This window comes from Mobula birostris, chromosome 10 (genome assembly GCF_030028105.1).
Source record: "Mobula birostris isolate sMobBir1 chromosome 10, sMobBir1.hap1, whole genome shotgun sequence".
NCBI lineage: Eukaryota > Metazoa > Chordata > Chondrichthyes > Myliobatiformes > Myliobatidae > Mobula > Mobula birostris.
The window spans coordinates 148,023,111-148,045,578 of NC_092379.1; the positions used below are offsets into that span (position 1 = coordinate 148,023,111).

The following is a 22,468-nucleotide window of genomic DNA, read 5'->3' on the forward strand; positions in this document are numbered from 1 at the left end:
CCTGGGGATTACATTTGTGTAAGATAAAATCCTCCAAGAGAATCCAGATCCCCCTGTATGTCTCATTACATTCGCCTTCTTTACAACAGGCTCAACCTGTAAATTAACCTTCTGTGAGTCTTGCACAAGGACTCCTAGTCCCCTGTACCTCTGATATTTAAACCTTCTCCCCATTTAGATAATAGTCTGCACTATTGTTTCTTTTACCAAAATGCATCATACATTTCCCAACACTGTATTCCATCTGCCATTTTTATGCCCATTCTGCCAACTTGTCTACCCTCCACTTACCTTTGTATCATCCGCAAACTTTGTCACAAAGTCATCAATTCCATTATCCAAGACACTGATAAACAATATGAAAAGTAGCAGTCCCCTGAGGAACACCACTAGTCACTGGCAGACAACCAGGAAAGGCTCCCTTTATTCCCACTCGCTGCCTCCTGCCTGTCAGCTATTCTTCTATCTATGCCAGTATCCACGCCATATGGTTTTATCTTGTTAAGTGGACTCACGCGTGGCACCTTATCAAATGTCTTCCGAAAATGTAAGTAAATAACATCCACTGCCTCTCCTTTGTCCACCCTGCTTATTACTTCCTCGAAGAACTTTAACAGGTTTGTCAGGCAAGATTTCCCTTTACAGAAACCATGGCTTATTTTACCATTAGTCTCCAAGTACCCTGAAACCTCATCATTAATAATAGACCCCAACACTCTCCTAACCACTGAGGTTAGGCTAACTGGTCTATAATTTCAAGCAACACTAATCCTAACCTTATTATTAAACCCTCCGATAAGGGGGGTACTGTTGTAGTCTGGCGTACTGACCTCTACCTTGTCGAGGCACAGCGACAACTCGCAGATACCTCTTCTTATTTACCCCTCGATTGTGACCCCACTAAGGAGCACCAGGCCATTGTCTCCCACACCATCACCAACTTTACCTGCTCAGGGGATCTCCCATCCACCGCTACCAACCTTATAGTTCCCACACCTTGCACTTCCTGTTTCTACCTCCTACCCAAGATCCACAAACCTGCCTGTCCTGGCCGACCTATTGTCTCAGCTTGCTCCTGCCCCACCGAACTCGTTTCTGCATACCTCGACACGGTTTTATCCCCCTTTGTTCAATCCCTTCCTACCTATGTTCGTGACACTTCTCACGCTCTTAAACTTTTCGATGATTTTAAGTTCCCTGGCCCCCACCGCTTTATTTTCACCATGGATGTCCAGTCCCTATATACTTCCATCCCCCATCAGGAAGGTCTCAAAGCTCTCCGCTTCTTTTTGGATTCCAGACCTAATCAGTTCCCCTCTACCACCACTCTGCTCCGTCTAGCGGAATTAGTCCTTACTCTTAATAATTTCTCCTTTGGCTCCTCCCACTTCCTCCAAACTAAAGGTGTAGCTATGGGCACCCGTATGGGTCTTAGCTATGCCTGGTTTTTTGTTGGCTTTGTGGAACAATCTATGTTCCGTGCCTATTCTGGTATCTGTCCCCCACTTTTCCTTCGCTACATCGACGACTGCATTGGCGCTGCTTCCTGCACGCATGCAGAGCTTGTTGACTTTATTAACTTTGCCTCCAACTTTCACCCTGCCCTCAAGTTTACCTGGTCCATTTCCGACACCTCCCTCCCCTTTCTAGATCTTTCTGTCTCTGTCTCTGGAGACAGCTTATCCACTGATGTCTACTATAAGTCTACTGACTCTCACAGCTATCTGGACTATTCCTCTTCTCACTCTGTCTCTTGCAAAAACGCCATCCCTTTCTCCCAATTCCTCTGTCTCCGCGCATCTGCTCTCAGGATGAGGCTTTTCATTCTAGGACGAGGGAGATGTCTTCCTTTTTTAAAGAAAGGGGCTTCCCTTCCTCCACTATCAACTCTGCTCTTAAACGCATCTCCCCCATTTCACGTACATCTGCTCTCACTCCATCCTCCCGCCACCCCACTAGGAATAGGGTTCCCCTGGTCCTCACCTACCATCCCACCAGCCTCCGGGTGCAACATATTATTCTCCGTAACTTCCGCCACCTCCAACGGGATCCCACCACTAAGCACATCTTTCCCTCCCTCCACCCTCTGCATTCCGCAGGGATCGCTCCCTACGCAACTTCCTTGTCCATTCGTCCCCCCCATCCCTCCCCACCGATCTCCCTCCTGGCACTTATCCGTGTAAGCGGAACAAGTGCTACACATGCCCTTACACTTCCTCCCTTACCACCATTCAGGGCCCCAAACAGTCCTTCTAGGTGAGGCAACACTTCACCTGTGAGTCGGCTGGGGTGATATACTGCGTCCGGTGCTCCCGATGTGGCCTTTTATATATTGGCGAGACCCGACCCAAGTTCTACTCTCTCTACATCCATAACTGCGTGGCTAGGCACAGCTCAAATGCCATCTATAAATTTGCTGACAATACAATTGCTGGCAGAATTTCAGATGGTGATGAAAGAGCGTACAGGAGCGAGATATATCAGCTAGTTGAGTGCTGTCGCAGCAACAACCTTGGACTCAACGTCAGTAAGACCAAAGAACTGATTGTGGACTTCAAAAAAGTTAAGGATGAGGAAACATACACCAGTCTGCGTACAGGGAACAGAAGTGGAAAGAGTAAGTATTAATAAGTTCTTAGGTGTCAATATCTCTGAGAATCTAACCTGAACCCAACATTTTTGGAGCTTTGACCAGCAACCATTCAGAGAGACCAGAGGCTTGAGAGGTCGTAATTCGTTCAGGTTAGCTGATTGACTGTTAAAATCAGTGACTCATGACAGGTTTTTGGAGCTGCGCAGCGGCCAACTGCTGCTTGGAATTGATTAGCAAGAAAACAATTTTAAAAAGGCAGGGGTAGGGGGGGAGCCATTGTTGGAGTGGATGGGAGAGCCTTCAGTCAGAGAAGGCAAAAACAAAAAGCTGTAGGTACAGGCTCCCCTGTCCTTCTTTACATTTGCTCAGTTAGGACAGTAGAGATGCTAGGATAGAGGAATGCTCCTGTTGTGGGATATGGAAAGGCAGGGAGATCTCCAGTGGCCCCAACAACTACACTTGCAAAAAGTGCAACCAGCTGCAGCTTCTAATGATTTGTGTTAAGGAGATGGAGCTGGAGGAATAATAGAGGACATATTGAGAGATAGTTACATGCAAGGTGCAGGACACAGGAAGGGTTAAGGTTCCTTATTTTTCTCTTACTGTACCTAATGTAGTAAATGGTTGTTGTGTGCTCTTCGTGCTGGATGTTGGAGAACTGGGAGACCCAGAGTCTCCCAGGGAACTATATCTGCATGAAGTGCATCCGGCTGCATCTCCTTGAAGACCGTGTTAGGGATCTGGAGCAGCAGCTGGATGACCTTCGGCTTGCGCAGGAGAGTGAGGAGATAATTGATCAGAGTTGCAGAGAAGTAGTCACCCCAAAGTTGCAGAAGGTGAGTAGCTAGATGACTGTCAGAAGAAATGGAAATGTGAATGGGCAGTTAGACCAGAGCACCCCTGTTGACATTCCTCTCAATAATAGGTATACCATTTTGCATATTGTTGTGGGGGATGACCTCCCAGGAGAATGTCATGGCGACCGGGTTACAGGCTCTGAGCATGGGTATGTGGTGCAGAAGGGAAAGTGAGAGAAGAAGGGAGCGGTAGTGATAGGAGACTCAATAGTGAGGAGAACAGACAGGAGATTCTGTAGACGTGAACAGGACACCCCGATGGTATGTTGTCTCCCAGGTGCCAGGATCAAGGACATCTCAGATTGCATCCACAACATTTTGGAAGTGGAAGGGGAGCAACCAGATGTCTTAGTACATATTGGTACCAATGACATAGAAAATGCAAAGAGGTCCTGAAAATTGAATTGACAGAGCTGGGTAGAAAGCTGAGAAGCAGGACCTCCAGGGTAGTAATTTCTGGATTGCTTCCTGTGCCATGCGCCAGTGAGGGTAGAAACCGGATGATTTGGCAGATAAATGCGTGGCTGAGAAGCTGGTGCAGGGGGCAGGGCTTCAGGTTCTTGGATCATTGGGATCTCTTCTGAGGGAGGTATGACTTATGCAAATCTGACAGGTTGCACCTGAACCTGAGGGGAACAAATATTCTCGTGGGCAGGTTTTTTTTTTAGAGCTGTTGGGGAGGGTTTAAACTAATTTGGCAGGGGGTGGGAACTAGAGTGAAGGGACTGAGGATAGAACGGGTGGTAAAAAGTAAAGATAGTATACAGTCAGACTGTTAGGAAGAGCCAGCAGATGATAGGACAAAATTGCGGCCAACAGGGTGAGAATCGATGCATGAGGGATGCAGAATCAAAAAGGGTAGCAAATGCAGTACTCAAAGTGTTATATCTCAATGCACGGAGTACAAGAAATAAGGTGGATGATCTTGTTGCACTATAGCAGATTGCCAGGTATGATGTTGTGGCCATCTCTGAATTGTGGCTGAAGGATGGTTGTAGTTGGGAACTGAATGTCCAAGGTTACACATTGTATTGGAGGGATAGGAAGGTAGGCAGAGAGGCTGGCATATCTGAGCTGGTAAAGAATGGCATCAAATCAGTTGAAAGATGAGACATAGAATCGGAAGATGTTGAATCCTTGTGAAGTGAGTTAAGAAACAGCAAGGGTAAAAGGATCCTGATATCTGTGGAATGCTCTGCCTCAGAAGGCAGTGGAGGCCAATTCTCTGGATGCTTTCAAGAAAGAGTTAAATACAGCTCTTAAAGATAGTGGAGTTAAGGGATATGGGGAGAAGGCAGGAAGGGGCTACTGATTGTGGATGATCAGCCATGATCACAGTGTATGGCGGTGCTGGCTCGAAGGGCCGAACGGCCTACTCCTGCACCTACTGTCTATTGACAGTTATATACATGCCCCCTAACAGATTACAACCGAAAGTTGGAAGAATACACAAAAAAGTGGCAGATGTAATACAATGTTGGGAAATGTATGATAATGCATTTTGGTAAAGGGACAATCGTGCAGACTATTATCTAAATGGGGAGAAGGTTCAAACATCAGAGGTGCAGAGGGACTTGGGAGTTCTCGTACAAGATTCCCAGATGGTTAACTTACAGACTGAGTCTGTGGTAAAGAAGACAAATGCAATGTTGGCATTTATTTCAAGGGTAATAGAATATAAAAGGAAGGAAATGATCCTGAGCCTTTGTAAGACACTAGTCAGGCAACACTTATAGTATTGTAAACAACAGGAATTCTGCAGATGCTGGAAATTCAAGCAACACACATAAAAGTTGCTGGTGAACGCAGCAGGCCAGGCAGCATCTCTCGGAAGAGGTGCAGTCGATGTTTCAGGCCGAGACCCTTCGTCAGGACTAACTGAAGGAAGAGTGAGTAAGGGATTTGAAAGTTGGAGGGGGAGGGGGAGATCCAAAATGATAGGAGAAGACAGGAGGGGGAAGGATGGAGCCAAGAGCTGGACAGGTGATAGGCAAAAGGGATAAGAGAGGATCATGGGACAGGAGGTCCGGGAAGAAAGACGGGGGGGTGGGGGGACCCAGAGGATGGGCAAGGGGTATATTCAGAGGGACAGAGGGAGAAAAAGGAGAGTGAGAGAAAGAATGTGTGTATAAAAAATAAGTAACAGATGGGGTACGAGGGGGAGGTGGGGCATTAGCGGAAGTTAGAGGAGTCGATGTTCATGCCATCAGGTTGGAGGCTACCCAGACGGAATATAAGGTGTTGTTCCTCCAGCCTGAGTGTGGCTTCATCTTTACAGTAGAGGAGGCCGTGGATAGACATGTCAGAATGGGAATGGGATGTGGAATTAAAATGTGTGGCCACTGGGAGATCCTGCTTTCTCTGGCAGACAGAGCGTAGATGTTCAGCAAAGCGGTCTCCCAGTCTGCGTCGGGTCTCGCCAATATATAAAAGGCCACATCAGGAGCACCGGACGCAGTATATCACCCCAGCCGACTCACAGGTCGACTCAATACTTGTAGTATTGTCAACAGTTTTGGGCCCCATATCTCAGAAAGGATGTATTGTCGTTGGAGAGAGTCCAGAGGAGGTTCATGAGGATGATTTCAGGAATGAAGGGGTTAACATACGAGGACCTTTGGGCCTGTACTCACTGGAATTTAGAAGAATGCATGAAGATCTCACTGAAACCGACCGAATGTTGAAAGGAGTAGGTAGGGTGGATGTGGATATTTCCTGTGGTGGGGGTACCCAGAACTAGAGGGCACAGCCTTAAAATTGCAGGCAACCCTTTAGAATAGAGGCAAGAAGGAATTTTTTTTTTTAGCCAGAGAGTGGTATGTCTGTGGAATGCTCTGCCAGAAATTATGGTGGAGACCAAGTCTGTGTGTATGTTGAAGGCAGAAGTTGATCATTTCCTATTGTTCAGGACATTAAAGGATATGGCGAGAAGACAAGAATATGGGGTTGAGTGGGATCTGGGGTCAGCTGACTCGATGGGCTGAATGGCCTCATTCTGCTTCTATGTCTTATGTACTAACTTGTAGCACAGTTACAGAATGGCACGTATGATGTTGTGGGCATCACTGAATCATAGCTGAAAGATTATAGCTGGGAGTTTAACGTCCAAGGACACACATCGTACCCAAAGGACAGGCAGGAAGGTAGAGAGGGCGACGTTGCTCTGTAAGTAACCCATCCACCCACATAGGCTACAAGAACTTGCTGTGTTTAAACTGCCTTCATATTTGAAATAAGAAAACTATTTACCTTTTCGTTTCAAAGGCCCCAGCACACTGGGCCTGATGCAGTTGATGGGGCTCTGACTTCTCCTTCTAAGTGTACAACGGAGATCAACAAATTAAAACCAACAAGTTTTCCGTCATTTCACAATTCTATCATTAATAAATGACAAGATAAAGAATCCAGGTGCTCCCCAGAAACCCAAAGAGGTTTTGATGGGCAGTGAATCTCTCTGAAAGCAGATGGCTCCTCTGCACGGGAGCTCCTCAGGGTCACACAAAGCAGTCAGGTATTCAACACGAATATAAAACCATTTCACAGAATCTTGACTTAAACAATGCTGATAAATACATTTATATTAAGAGAAATCGTACTTTTCCACACACAGTACAAAGGGTACATTTCACTTCAGTTTTAACACTTGTACTGATTTGGAAGGGTTCTCAAAGCATCATTGCGTTCTTGGTAACATCAGCACCCATGCTGTTCAGATTGGGTTGAAAACGTGTGAGCACCCATGTTGTCAAGATTGGGGTTGAGGCCTGTGTTGGGACCTACGCTATCATGAACATCACAAGGGACAAGTTCAATGCCCTTATCAGAACAGAGGGGTGGACCAATTGAGATTCACTGACACGGAGACTTGTAGCAACATCAATGGCACTTTTGAGGATTAAACTCAATTCTTTTATGCTTCATAATGGAAAGCCACATTAACAGGTATAGTTCATAGAATACTACAGAATCAGGCCCTTCAGCCCATCTAATCCATGCTGAAATATTACTCTGCCTAGTCCCATCGACCTGCACTCATGTGGAACAGAAATTCTGTCCAGTCTGCATAGAATACACCTGACATTTAGGCACATGTGGAATACACTTGACCTTTGGCCCACGTGGAATACCACAAGACTAAGATATAGGTGCAGACTTAGGCCATCTGGCCCATTGAGTCCGCTCTGCCATTTCATCATGGCTGATCCAATTTTCCTCTCAGCCCCAATCTCCTGCCTTCTCCTCATTATCACTTTATGCCCTGACCATTCAAGAAACTATCAACCTCTGCCTTAAATATACATAAAGACTTGGCCTCCACAGCTTCCTGTGGCAAAGAATTCCACAGATTCACCACTCTGTGATTAAAGAAATTCCTCATCTTCGTTCCAAAAAGACGCCTCTCTACTCTAAGGCTGTGTCCTCCGGTCTTGGACTCTCCCACCATAGGAAATATTCTCTCCACATCCATTCTATTAAGGCCTTTCACCATTCAAAAGGGTTCAATGAAGTCACCCTTCATTCTTCTGACTCCAGAGAACACAGGCCCAGAGCCATCAAACACCCTTCATATGACAAGCCATTTAATCCTGGAATCATTTTTGTGAACCATCTTTGAACCCTCTCCAGTTTCAGCACATCCATTCTAAGATAAGGGGCCCAAAACTGCTCATAATACTCCAAATGAGGCCTCACCAGTGCTTTATAAAGCCTCAACATTACCGCTTTATATTTATACTTCAGTTCTCTTGAAATGTATGCTAACAATGCATTTGCCTTCCTCACCCAGACTCAACCTGCAAATCCTGTGGACGCAAACGGGGCACCAAGATGGTATGTTTCCTACCCAGTTGTCAGGCTCAGGTACATCTCGGATCATGTCCAAAACATTCTGGAGGGGGAGGGAGAGCAGATGGATGTCTTGGTGCAGAGTGGTACCAATGACATAGCAGGGAAAATAAAGGAAGTCCAAAAGAGAGTATTTAGAGACCGAGGCAGAAAGCTGAGGAGCAGGACCTCCTTTTTGGATTGCTACCTGTGCCTTGCACCAGTGAGGGTAGAAACAGGATGATCTGGCAGATAAATGCGTGGCTGAGAAGCTGGTACAGGGGGCAGGGCTTCAGGTTCTTGGATCGTTGGGATCTCTTCTGGAGGAGGTATGACCTGTACATAAGTGACAGGTTGCACCTGAACCCAAGGGGGACCAATATTCTCGCAGGCAGGTTTGCTAGAGCTGTTGGGGTAGGTTTAAATAATTCGACAGGGGGTGGAAACCAGAGTGAAGGGACTCTGAGTAGGAGGGATGGTTAAAAAAAGCAAAGATAGCATGCAGTCAGACTTTCAGGAAGGCAGTCAGATGGTAGAACAAAATAGCAGCCAGCAGGGTAAGTATCAGTGTATTAGGGATGCAGAATCAAAAAGGGTAGCAAATAGAGTACTCGGGGTGTTATATCTCAGTGCACGGAGTATAAGAAATAGGGTGGATGATCTTGTTGCACCGATACAGATTGTCAGGTATGATGTTGTGGCCATCACTGAATCGTGGCTGAAGGATGGTTGTAGTTGGGAGCTGAATGTCCAAGGTTATACATTACATCAGAGGGATTGGAGGGTCGGCAGAAGGGATGGTGTGGCTCTACTGGTAAAGAATGGTATCAAATCAATAGAAAGGTGTGACATGGGATCCGAAGATGTTGAATCCTTGTGGGTTGAGTTAGGAAACTGCAAGGGTAAAAGGACCCTGATGGCAGTTATATACAGGCCTCCCAACAGTGGCTGGGAGTTGGACCACAGATTACAACAGGAAATAGAAAAAGCGTGTCAAAAGGGCAATGTTATGATAGTCATGGGAGACTTGAACATGCAGGTCCAATTGGGAAAATCAGGTTGGTAATGGATCTCAGGACAGTGAGTTTGTTAAATGCCTACGAGATGGCTTTTTAGAGCAGTTTGTCATTGACCCTACAAGGGGATCAGCTATACTGGATTGGTTGTCATGTAATGAACTGGAAGCTTAAAGTAAAAGAACCCTTAGGAACCAGTGATCACAATATGATTGCGTTCAACTTGAAAGTTGATGGGGAGAAAGTAAAGTCTGATGTAGCAGTATTTCAGTGGAGTAATGGAAATTTCTGTGGTATGAGAGAGTTGGCCAAAGTAATTTGGAGGGAGATGCTAACAGGGATGACTGCAGAGTAGCAATGGTGTGCGTTTCTGGGAAAAATGAGGAAGGGACTGGATAGATGTATTCCAAAATAGAAAAAATACTCAAATGGCAAAATAGTGCAACCGTAGCTGACAAGGGAAGGCAAAGCTAATATAAAAGCAAAAGAGAGGGCATACAACAAAGCAAAAATTAGTGGGAATATAGAGCCGCAAACACGAGGAAACCTGCAGATGCTGGAAATTCAAGCAACACACATAAAAGTTGCTGGTGAGCGCAGCAGGTCAGGCAGCATCTCTAGGAAGAGGTGCAGTCGACGTTTCGGGCTGAGACCCTTCGTCAGGACTAACTGAAGGAAGAGCTAGTGAGAGATTTGAAAGTGGGAGGGGGAGGGGGAGATCCAAAATGATAGGAGAAGACAGGAGGGGGAGGGATGGAGCGAAGAGCTGGATAGTTGATTGGCAAAAGGGATATGAGAGGATCATGGGACAGGAGGCCTAGGGAGAAAGAAAAGGGGGATGGGAGGAAAAAAACCAGAGGATGGGCAAGGGGTTTAGTGAGAGCGACAGAGGGAGAAAAAGGAGAGAGAGAAAAAGAATGTGTATAAAAATAAATAACGGATGGGGTACGAGGGGGAGGTGGGGCATTAGCGGAAGTTTGAGAAGTCAATGTTCATGCCATCAGGTTGGAGGCTACCCAGACGGAATATAAGGTGTTGTTCCTCCAACCTGAGTGTGGCTTCATCTTTACAGTAGAGAAGGACGTGGATAGACATATCAGAATGGGATTGGGACGTGGAATTAAAATGTGTGGCCACTGGGAGATCTTGCTTTCTCTGGTGGACAGAGCGTAGGTGTTCAGCGAAATGGTCTCCCAGTCTGCGTCGGGTCTCGCCAATATATAGAAGGCCACATCGGGAGCACCAAAAGCAGTATATCACCCCAGCTGACTCACAGGTGAAGTGTCGCCTCACTTGGAAGGACTGTCTGGGGCCCTGAATGGTAGTGAGGGAGGAAGTGTAAGGGCATGTGTAGCACTTGTTCCGCTTACAAGGTTAAGTGCCAGGAGGGAGATCGGTGGGGAGGGATGGGGGGGGACGAATGGACAAGGGAGTCACATAGGGAGTGATCCCTGCGGAAAGCAGAAGGGGAGGGAGGGAAAGACGTGCTTAGTGGTGGGATCCCGTTGGAGGTGGTGGAAGTTACGGAGAATTATATGTTGGACCCGGAGGCTGGTGGGGTGGTAGGTGAGGACAAGGGGAACCCTATTCCTAGTGGGGTGGCGGGAGGATGGAGGGAGAGCAGATGTGTGTGAAATGGGGGAGATGCGTTTGAGAGCAGAGTTGATGGTGGAGGAAGGAAAGCTCCTTTCTTTAAAAATGGACATCTCCTTTGTCCTGGAATGAAAAGTCTCATCCTGAGAGCAGATGCGGCGGAGACGGAGGAATTGCGAGAAGGGGATGGCATTTTTGCAAGAGACAGAGTGAGAAGAGGAATAGTCCAGATAGCTGTGAGAGTCAGTAGGCTTATAGTAGACATCAGTGGATAAGCTGTCTCCAGAGAAAGAGACAGAAAGATCTAGAAAGGGGAGGGAGGTGTCGGAAATGGACCAGGTAAACTTGAGGGCAGGGTGAAAGTTGGAGGCAAAGTTAATGAAATCAACGAGATCAGCATGCATGCAGGAAGCAGCGCCAATGCAGTCATCGATGTAGCGAAGGAAAGGAAGGGGACAGATACCAGAATAGGCACGGAACATAGATTGTTCCACAAAGCCAACAAAAAGGCAGGCATAGCTAGGACCCATACGGGTGCCCATAGCTACACCTTTAGTTTGGAGGAAGTGGGAGGAGCCAAAGGAGAAATTATTAAGAGTAAGGACTAATTCCACTAGACGGAGCAGAGTGGTGGTAGAGGGGAACTGGTTAGGTCTGGAATCCAAAAAGAAGCGGAGAGCTTTGAGACCTTCCTGATATATATAGGGACTGGACATCCATGGTGAAAATAAAGCGGTGAGGGCCAGGGAACTTAAAAGCACCGAAAAGTTTCAGAGCGTGAGAAGTGTCACAAACATAGGCAGGAAGGGATTCAACAAGGGGTGATAAAACAATGTCGAGGTATGCAGAAATGAGTTCAGTGGGGCAGGAGCAAGCTGAGACAATGGGTCTACCTGAACAGGCAGGTTTGTGGATCTTGGGTAGGAGGTAGAAACGGGAAATGTGAGGTGTGGGAACAATAAGGTTGATAGCAGTGGATGGGAGATCCCCTGAGTGGATAAAGTCGGTGATGGTGTGGGAGACAATGGCCTGGTGCTCCTTAGTGGGGTCACGATTGAGGGGTAAGAGGAGGTATCCGTGAGTTGTCGCTGTGCCTCGGCAAGGTAGAGGTCAGTGCGCCAGACTACAACAGCAACTCCCTTATCGGCGGGTTTTATAGTAAGGTTAGGATTAGTGCGGAGGGAGTGGAGAGCAGAGCGTTCCGAAGAAACATAGAAAATAGGTGCAGGAGTAGGCCATTCGTTTATGTTCGTTAAGATCATTTATGTCCTCCTTAGTGAAGACAGAACCAAAGTAGTTATTCAATTGGTCTGCCATGTCCTTGCTCCCCATAATCAATTCACCTGTTTCTGTCTGTAGGGGACCTACATTTGTCTTAACCAATCTTCTTCTTTTCACATATCTATAAAAGCTTTTACAGTCAGTTTTTATGTTCCCTGCCAGTTTTCTCTCATAATCTTTTTTCCCTTTCCTAATTAAGCCCTTTGTCCTCCTCTGCTGGACTCTGAATTTCTCCCAGTCCTCAGGTGAGCCACTTTTTCTGGTTAATTTGCATGCTTCTTCTTTGGAATTGATACTATCCCCAATTTCCCTTGTCAGCCACGGGTGCACTACCTTCCCTAATTTATTATTTTGCCAAACTGGGATGAACAATTGTTGTAGTTCATCCACGTGATCTTTAAATGTTTGCCATTGCATATCCACCGTCAACCCTTTAAGTGTCATTTGCCAGTCTATCTTAGCTAATTCACGTCTCATACCTTCAAAGTTACCCTTCTTTAAGTTCAGAACCTTTGTTTCTGAATTAACTATATCACTCTCCATCTTAATGAAGAATTCCACCCTATTATGGTCACTCTTACCCAAGGGGCCTCTCACGACAAGATTGCTAATTAACCCTTCCTCATTGCTCAATACCTAGTCTAGAATAGCCTGCTCTCTAGTCGGTTCTTCCATATGGAATAGATAGATTATGGAATAGATGGCTTTGTGGCTAAGTTTGCTGACGATACGAAGATAGGTGGAGGGGCCGGTAGTGCTGAGGAAATGGAGAGTCTGCAGAGAGACTTGGGTAGATTGGAAGAATGGGCAGAGAAGTGGCAAATGAAGTACAATGTTGGAAAGTATATGGTTATGCACTTTGGCAGAAAAAATAAACGGGCAGACTATTATTTAAATGGGGAAAGAATTCAAAGTTCTGAGATGCAACGGGACTTGGGAGTCCTCGTACAGGATTCCCTTAAAGTTAACCTCCAGGTTGAGTCAGTAGTGAAGAAGGCGAATGCAATGTTGGCATTCATTTCTAGAGGAATAGAGTATAGGAGCAGGGATGTGATGTTGAGGCTCTATAAAGCGCTGGTGAGACCTCACTTGGAGTACTGTGGGCAGTTTTGGTCTCCTTATTTAAGTAAGGATGTGCTGACGTTGGAGAGGATACAGAGAAGATTCACTAGAATGATTCCGGGAATGAGAGGGTTAACATATGAGGAACGTTTGTCCACTCTTGGACTGTATTCCTTGGAGTTTAGAAGAATGAGGGGAGACCTCATAGAAACATTTCGAAGGTTAAAAGGCATGGACAGAGTGGATGTGGCAAAGTTGTTTCCCATGATGGGGGAGTCTAGTACGAGAGGGCATGAGTTCAGGATTGAAGGGCGCCCTTTCAGAACAGAAATGCGAAAAAATTTTTTTAGTCAGAGGGTGGTGAATCTATGGAATTTGTTGCCACAGGCAGCAGTGGAGGCCAAGTCATTGGGTGTATTTAAGGCAGAGATTGATAGGTATCTGAGTAGCCAGGGCATCAAAGGTTATGGTGAGAAGGCAGGGCAGTGGGACTAAATAGGATAAAATGGATCAGCTCATGATAAAATGGCGGAGCAGACTCGACGGGCCGAATGGCCTACTTCTGCTCCTTTGTCTTATGGTCTTATGATATGTTGCTTCAAAAAACCATTCTGCATACATTCCAAGAAATCCTCTTCCTCAGCGCCCTTACCAATTTGGTTCACCCAATCTGTATGCAGATTGAAGTCACCCATTATAACTGCTGTTCCTTTATTGCACGCATTTCTAATTTCTTGTTTAATACCATCCCCAACCTCACTATTACTGTTAGGTGGCCTGTACGCAACTCCCACCAGCGTTTTCTGCCCCTTAGTGTTATGCAGTTATACCCATATCGATTCCACATCCTCCCAGCTAATGTCCTTCCTTTCTATTGCGTTAATCTCCTCTCTAACCAGCAATGCTATCCCGCCTCCTTTTCTTTCATGTCTATCCCTCCTGAATATTGAATATCCCTGAATGTTGAGCTCCCATCCTTGGTCACCCTGGAGCCATGTCTCTGTGATCCCAACTATATCATATTCATTAATAACAATCTGCACTTTTAATTCATCCACCTTGTTACGAATGCTCCTTGCATTGACACACAGAGCCTTCAGGCTCGCTTTTACAACACTCTTAGCCCTTATACAATTATGTTGAAAAGTGGCCCTTTTTGATTTTGCCCTGGATTTGCCGGCCTGCCACTTTTACTTTTCACCTTGCTACTTTTTGCTTCTACCCTCAGTTTACACCCTTCTGTCTCTCTGCACTTGTTCCCATCCCCCTGTTGTGAACTAACCTCCTCTCTCCTAGTCTCTTTAATTTGATTCCCACCCCCCAACCATTCTAGTTTAAAGTCACCTCAGTAGCCCTTGCAAATCTCCCCGCCAGGATATTGGTCCCCCTAGGATTCAAGTGTAACCAACCCGTCCTTTTTGTACAGGTCACACCTGTGCCAAAAGACGTCCCAATGATCCAAAAACTCGAATCCCTGCCCCCTGCTCCAATCCCTCAGCCACGCATTTATCCTCCACCTCATTGCATTCCTGCTCTCGCTGTCGCTTGGCACAGGCAGTAATCCCGAGATTACTACTTTTGCGGTCCTTTTTCTCAACTCCCTGCCTAACTCCCTATATTCTCCTTTCAGGACCTCTTCCCTTTTCCTACCTATGTCATTGGTACCTATATGTACCACGACCTCTGCCTCCTCTCCCTCCCACTTCAGGATATCTTGGACGTGATCAGAAATATCCGAGACCCTGGCACCAGGGAGGCAAACTACCATCCGGGTCTCTGGACTGCGTCCACAGAATCGCCTATCTGACCCCCTTACTACCGAGTCCCCTATTACAACTGCCCTCCTCTTCCTTTCCCTACCCTTCTGAGCTACAGGGCCGGACTCTGTGCTGGAGGAACGGCCACTGTCGCTTCCCCCAGGTAAGCTGTCCCCCCCAACAGTACTCAAACAGGAGTACCTATTGTTAAGGGGCACAGCCACCGGGGTACTCTCTATTACCTGACTCTTCTCCTTCCCCCTCCTAACCGTGACCCACTTGTCTGCCTCCCGTGGCCCCGGTGTGACCACCTGCCTGTAACTCCTCTCTATCAACTCCTCACTCTCCCTGACCAGACGAAGGTCATCGAGCTGCAGCTCCAGTTCCAGTTCCATAACGCGGTCCCTTAGGAGCTGCATCTCGACGCACCTGGCGCAGATGTGGACGTCCAGGAGGTTTGGAAACTCCAGGGCCTCCCACATCCGGCACCGAGAACAACAAACTGCCCTCACACTCATACTGCCCCTCTCCTCAAATAACAACAAAAAATGAATACCAAACCTTCCTCGCATCGCCCGTTTCCGCCTAAGCTCGTTGAGCCGAAGCCCTTAAGCCTTCACTCTGCTCCCGGCTCACTATGCTGCCCGCTGTATGAGGTTGTGTTCCTTTTAAATCTTCCACGCTTCACTGCCCGACGTCACACGCCAGCGCAGTCCCGCCTCTCTGAACGCCCATGGAAAAAAAAACGAAAAATTCAAAAATGGCTTCCTCCAAACTCCCGCTCTGATTCTCAGACTTCCTCCTCTGAAGGAAGGAGTGAGGTTGGAATGGGAACAAGGTGTGGTGAAGTCGAGATGATCGATGTCCCATCGGCAGTTAGCAAGAAAGCAATAAAGAGATCCAGAGCAGGCAGACCAGAGCGGGGTGTCCATGAAGAGGAGGAGGATTGAAGACGGGAGAAGAGGTCATCAATGGGGGTGGGAGAGTCCTTGCCGAAGAAGTAGGCCTGGAAACGGAGCCAGTGGAAGAAGAGTTCCGCGTCATGGTGAACGCGGAACTCCCTGAGGTGTGGGCAAAGGGGGACAAAAGTGAGGCCCTTACTGAGGACAGAGCGCTCTGCCTCAGACAGTAGAGGCAGGGAGGGGGAGGGAGGCTGGTGGTGTCAGTGGAGAGGGGAAGGTTGGGGTGAGAGGAAGAGGGAGCCTCCGAGGGCCCAGGAGTAGCTGATGGAATATGAGGGAAATGGGGTTGCAAAGTGGTGGTGGGGGAAGGGGAGACGGGAGTCACAATAGCAGCACGTAAAGAACCGGTCTGGAGTTCAAGGTTGGAATCTTGAGCGTTGAGATCAGAGGGGGGAGAGAGGGGAGGCTGGGGGTGAGAGGGAGATGGAGTCTCTGAGGACCCAGGAGCTGACAATGGGATCTGAGGGAGATGGGGTTGCAGAGTGGCAGTGGGGGAAGGGGTCCCCATCTCCCTCAGGTTTTCTATGTTTCTTTGAGGAGATTACACATAGGATAGATAAAGGGTATCCAGTGGATGTTGTAGATTTGGACTCTCAAAAGGCCTCTGATAAGGTGCCACACATGAAGCTGCTTGCCAAGTTAAGAGCCCATGCTATCACAGGAAAGTTACTAACATGGTTAGAGCGCTGGTTGATGGGTAGGAGGCAGTGAAAGGGAATAAAAGGATCCTTTTCTGATTGACGGGGTACTGCTGGGACCACTTCTTTTTATGCTGTATATCAATGATTCAGATGATTAAAATAGATGCTGCTGTTGCCAAGTTTGCAGAGGATACTAAGATTGGTGGAGGGGCAGGTAGTGTTGTGGCAACAGGTAAGAAACATAGAAACATAGAAAATAGGTGCAGGAGTAGGCCATTCGGCCCTTTGAGCCTGTACCACCATTCAGTATGATCATGGCTGATCATCCAACTCAGAACCCTATACCTGCCTTCTCTCCATACCCCCTGATCCCTTTAGTCAAAAGGGACATATCTAATTCCCTCTTAAATATAGCCAATGAACTGGCCTCAACTGTTTCCTGTGGCAGAGAATTCCACAGATTCACCACTCTCTGTGTGAAGAAGTTTTTCCTAATCTCGGTCCTAAAAGGCTTCCCCTTTATCGTCAAACTGTGACCCCTCGTTCTGGACTTCCCCAAGATCGGGAACAATCTTCCTGCATCTAGCCTGTCCAATCCCTTTAGGATTTTATACGTTTCAATAAGATCCCCCCTCAATCTTCTAAATTCCAGTGAGTATAAGCCTAGTTGATCCAGTCTTTCATCATATGAAAGTCCTGCCATCTCAGGAATCAATCTGGTGAACCTTCTTTGTACTCCCTCTATGCCAAGGATGTCTTTCCTCAGATTAGGGGACCAAAACTGCACACAATACTCCAGCTGTGGTCTCACCAACGCCTTGTACAACTGCAGTAGAACCTCCTTGCTCCTGTACTCGAATCCTCTTGCTATGAATGCCAGCATACCATTCGCCTTTTTCACTGCCTGCTGTACCTGCATGCCCACTTTCAATGACTGGTGTACAATGACACCCAGGTCTCGTTGCACCTCCCCTTTTCCTAATCGGCCACCATTCAGATAATAATCTGAATGCAGAAGGATGTAAGATGCAGAAGGACTTAGACAGATTAGGAGAATGGGCAAGAAAGTGGCAAATGAAATACAATGTTGAAAAATACATGGTCATGTACTTTGATAGTGAATATAAACATGCAGACTATTTTCCAAACGGGCAGAAAATCCAAAAACAGAGATGCAAGAGAACTTGGGAGTCCTTTGTGCAGAACATCCTAAAGGTTAACTTGCAGGCTGAGTTGGTGGGGAAGGCGGGAAATGCAATGTTAACATTCATTTCAAGAGGACTTGGATACAAGAGCAGGGATGTGATGCTGAGGCTTTATAAGGCACTGGTGAGGCCTCACCTTGAGTATTATGAACAGTTTTGGGCTGGCACTGGAGAGGAGGTTCACAAGTATGATTCTGGGAATGAAACGAATGCATGTTAGCTTTGGGACTCTACTCACTGGAATTTAGAAGGAAGAGGAGGGATCTCATTGAAACCTTTAAAATGTTGAGAGGCCTAGAAAGTGTAGATGTGGAAAGGATGTTTTCCCACTGTGGGTGAGTCTAGTACAAGAGGGCACAGCCTCGGGATAGAGGGCCATCCATTTGAAACAGAGACATGGAGAAATTTCTTCAGCCAGAGGGTGGTGAATGTTTGGAATTTGTTACCACAGTTGTAGAGGCCAGGTCATTGGGTGTATTTAAGACAGAAATTGATAGGTATCAAAGGTTACAGGCAAACGGCCGGGGTGTGGGCTCAGAAGCGGGGAAAAAAGGATCAGCCATGACTGAATGGTGGAGCAAACTCGATGGGCCAAATGGCCTAATTCTGCTCCCCTGTCTTATGTTCTATTAACCTTTAGGAAATCATGCACAAGGATGCCTAAATTCCTTTGTGCCTCAGATTTTTGTATTTTCTCTCCATTTGGAAAATAATCTACCTTTTGTTCCTTCTGCCATAGTGCTTAACCATATACTTCCCAACACTGCATTCCATCTGCCACTTCTTTGCCCATGCTCTTAATCTAAGTCCTTCTGTAGCCTATTTCCTAAAAACTATCTTATCAACCACAAACTTCGCAACAAAGCCATCAATTCCATCATCCACATCATTGACATATTGACACAGCGGTCCCAAGACAGACCCCTGTGAAATGTCACCAGTCACTGGCAGCCAACCAGAAAAGGGTTCCTTAATTCCCACTCTTTGCCTCCCCCCAATCAGCCAATGCCTTGTCCATGCCAAAATCTTTACTGTTATACCATGAGCTTGAAGCCCTGTCAAAGGCCTTCGGAAAATCCAAGTACATAACATCAACCAATTTTCCTTTTTCTATCCTGCTTGTTATTTCTTCAAAGAATTCCAACAGATTTGTCAGGCAGGATCTTCCCTTGAGGAAATCATGTTGACTACAGCCTACTTCATAATATGCCTCCAAGTACCCTGAGACCTCATCCTTAATAATTGACTCCAATATCTTCCCGACCACTGAGGTCAGACTAACTGCCCTATATAATTTTCTTTCTCTACTTCCCTCCCTGCTTGAAGAGTGGAGTGATATTTGCAATTCCCAGTCTTCCGGAATCATTCCAGAATCTAGTGATTATTCACAAGACAAAGACAAAGGAGCAGAAGTAGGCCATTCAGCCCATCGAGTCTGCTCTGCAGCTCCCCCATGAGCTAAACTATTCACCCATCTAGTTCCAATTTCTGACTTTTTCCCCATATCCCTTGATACCCTGACTAATTAGATACCTGTCAATCTCCTCCTTAAACACCCTCAATGATCGGGCCTCCACAGCCATATGTGGCAATGAATTCCACAAATCCACGACCCTCTGGCTAAAAAAATTTCTCCTCATCTCTGTTTTAACTGGGTACCCTCTAATTCTAAGACTATGGTCTCTTGTCCTGGACTCACCCACCAAGGGAAACAACCTTTCCACATCTACTCTGTCCAACCCTTTCAACATTCGAAATGTTTCTATGAGATCCCCTCTCATTCTTCTATACTCTAATGAATACAATCCAAGAGCCGACAGATGCTCCTCATATGTTAGCCCCTGCATTCCAGGAATCACCCTCGTAAATCTTCTCTGAACTCTCTCCAACATCAGTATATCCTTTCTAAGATAGGGGGCCCAAAACTGCACACAGTATTCCAAATGAGGTCTCACTAATGCCCCATACAGCCTCATCAACACCTCCTTACTCTTATACACTATTCCTCTTGAAATGAATGCCAACATAGCATTCGCTTTCCTTACCGTCAAACCAACTTGGTGGTTAACCTTTAGGGTATCCCGCACGAGGACCCCAAGTCCCTTTGCACTTCCGATTTTTGAATTTTCTCCCCATCTAAATAATAATCTGCCCGATTATTTCTTCTTCCAAAATGTACAACTGTACATTTGTCAACGTTGTATCTCATCTGCCATTTCTTTGCCCACTCTCCTAAACTGACTAAGTCTCTCTGCAACCTTTCCGTTTCTTCAACATTTCCTGCTCCTCCACCTATCTTGGTGTCATCCGCAAACTTAAAACCATTTAATCCATAATCCAAATCATCAATATACATCGTAAAAAGAAGCGGCCCCAACACCAATCCCTGCGGAACACGACTAGTAACTGGCAACCAATCAGAATAGGATCCCTTTATTCCCACCCTTTGCTTTCTGCCTATCAGCCAATGCGCCACCCATTTCAATATCATTCCTATAATTCCATGGGCTCTCATCTTATTAAGCAGCCTCATATGCGGCACCTTATCGAAGGCCTTTTGAAAATCCAAATACACAACATCCACAGCCTCTCCCTTGTCAATCTTATTCGAGATTACCTCAAAAAATTCCAGTAGGTTGGTGAGGTAGGATCTTCCCTTCATGAAACCATGCTGGCTTCGGCCTATCTTGTCATGCACCTCGAGGTATTTCATAACCTCGTCCTTGAGGATTGACTCCAATATCTTTCCAACCACCGATGTCAGACTAATAGGTCGGTAATTTCCTTTTTGCTGCCTCCTTCCTTTCTTAAATAGCAGAACTACATTTGCGACCTTCCAGTCCTCCGGAACCATGCCAGAGTCTGTTGATTCCTGGAAGATCATTTTCAATGCTTCTGCAATCTCCAAAGCCACCTCCTTCAGAACCCTTGGGTGCACCTCATCCGGGCCGAGAGACTTATCTATTTTTAGTCCACTTAGCTTCCCAAGCACTTTCTCTCTAGTTATCTTGACTGTGCCTAATTCTATTCCCTGATACCTCTGGCTATCAGGTATATTGCTCATGTCTTCCACTGTGAAGACTGATGCAAAATACTCATTCAGTTCCTCCGCCATCTCTTTGTTATCCATTATAATTACTCCAGCATCATTTTCAATCGGTCCCATATCTACCCTTGTCACTCTTTTACTCTTCATATATTTTTAAAAAACTCTTAGTATCCTTTTTTATGTTAATCGCCAACTTCCTTTCATAATTCATCTTTTCTTTCCTAATGACTTTCTTAGTTTCTTTCTGTAAGTTTTTAAAGGTCTTCCAGTCCTCATTTTTCCCACTAATTTTTGCTTCCTTGTACGCCGTTTCTTTTGCTTTTACTTTTGCCTTAACCTCTCTCGTTAGCCACATTTGTGCCATTTTTCCATTCATGATTTTCTTTTTTCTTGGAATATATTTTTCCTGCATTTTCCTCATTTCTTGTAGGAATTTCATTCAATTATGCTCTGCCGTCCCTCCATTTAGTTTACTTTTCCAATTGACTTGGGCCAGTTCCTCTCTCATACCACTGTAATTTCCCCTGTTCCACTGAAATATCGATACACCTGATACCAGCTTCTCCTTTTCAAATTTGAAACTGAACTCAATCATATTATGATCACTACTTCCAAGAGGTTCCTTTACCTCCAGCTCCCTAATCGCCTCAGGTTCGTTACACAGCACCCAATCCAAAACAGCCGGTCCCCTGGTGGGCTTCTGGACAAGTTGCTCCAAAAAGCCATCCTGTAGGCATTCTACAAACTCCCTCTCCTGAGATCCATTACCTTCCCAACTTTCCCAATCCACTTTCATATTAAAATCCCCCATAATTATCTTGACATTGTCCTTCTGACACCCTTTTTCTATTTCCAGCTGCAACTTGTAGTCCACATCCCGACTGCTGTTTGGAGGCCTGTATATAACTGCTATTAGTGTCTTTTTACCCTTGCCATTTCTTAATTCTGCCCATAAGGATTCTACCTCTTCTGATCCTTTGTCCCTTCTTTCTATTGATTTGATATCGTTACTTACTATCAGGGCCACGCCACCCCCTTTACCTACCTTCCTATCCTTCCTGTACACTGTGTATCCTGGGATATTCAGCTCCCAATCACATCCATCATTTAGCCATGACTCGGTGATGGCCACAATGTCATACCTTTTAACCTGCAGCTGTGCAGCAAGGTCATCCACTTTATTTCTAATGCTGCATGCATTTAAGTGAAAATAATGAAAGATCATTAGTAGTATCTCCACAATCTTGTCAGCCACCTCCTTCAGAACCCTGGAGTGTGCACCATCTGGTCCAGGTGACTTATCTATCCTCAGACTATTTTAGTTTCCCAAGAACCTTCTCCCTAATGATGGTAACTTCACACACTTCATGACCCCTAACAGCTGGAACTTCCACTATAGTGCTAGTGTCTTCCACAGTGAAGACTGATGCAAAATACTTATTCAGTTCATCCACCATTCCCTTGTCACCCATTACTACCTCTCCACTCTCACCTCTCTTTTACACTTTCTGTATCTGAATAAACTTTTGGTATTCTTTTTATTATTGGCTAGCTTATTTTCATATTCCATCTTTACCTTCTTAATGACTTTTTAAGTTGCCTTCTGTTGGTATTTAAAAGCTTCCTAA

The 22,468-nt window shown here is 46.0% G+C and overlaps 1 protein-coding gene across 1 annotated transcript in view; it reads right to left on the reverse strand.

Annotated features, from left to right (window-relative positions):
* pabir2 (PABIR family member 2) overlaps positions 1-22,468 on the reverse strand; it is a 148,877-nt gene that overhangs the window by 20,196 nt on the left and 106,213 nt on the right. The window contains exon 8 of the mRNA XM_072271101.1: positions 6,700-6,764. Coding sequence (XP_072127202.1) covers positions 6,700-6,764 — 65 coding nt within the window. The remainder of the gene's footprint in view (positions 1-6,699; positions 6,765-22,468) is intronic.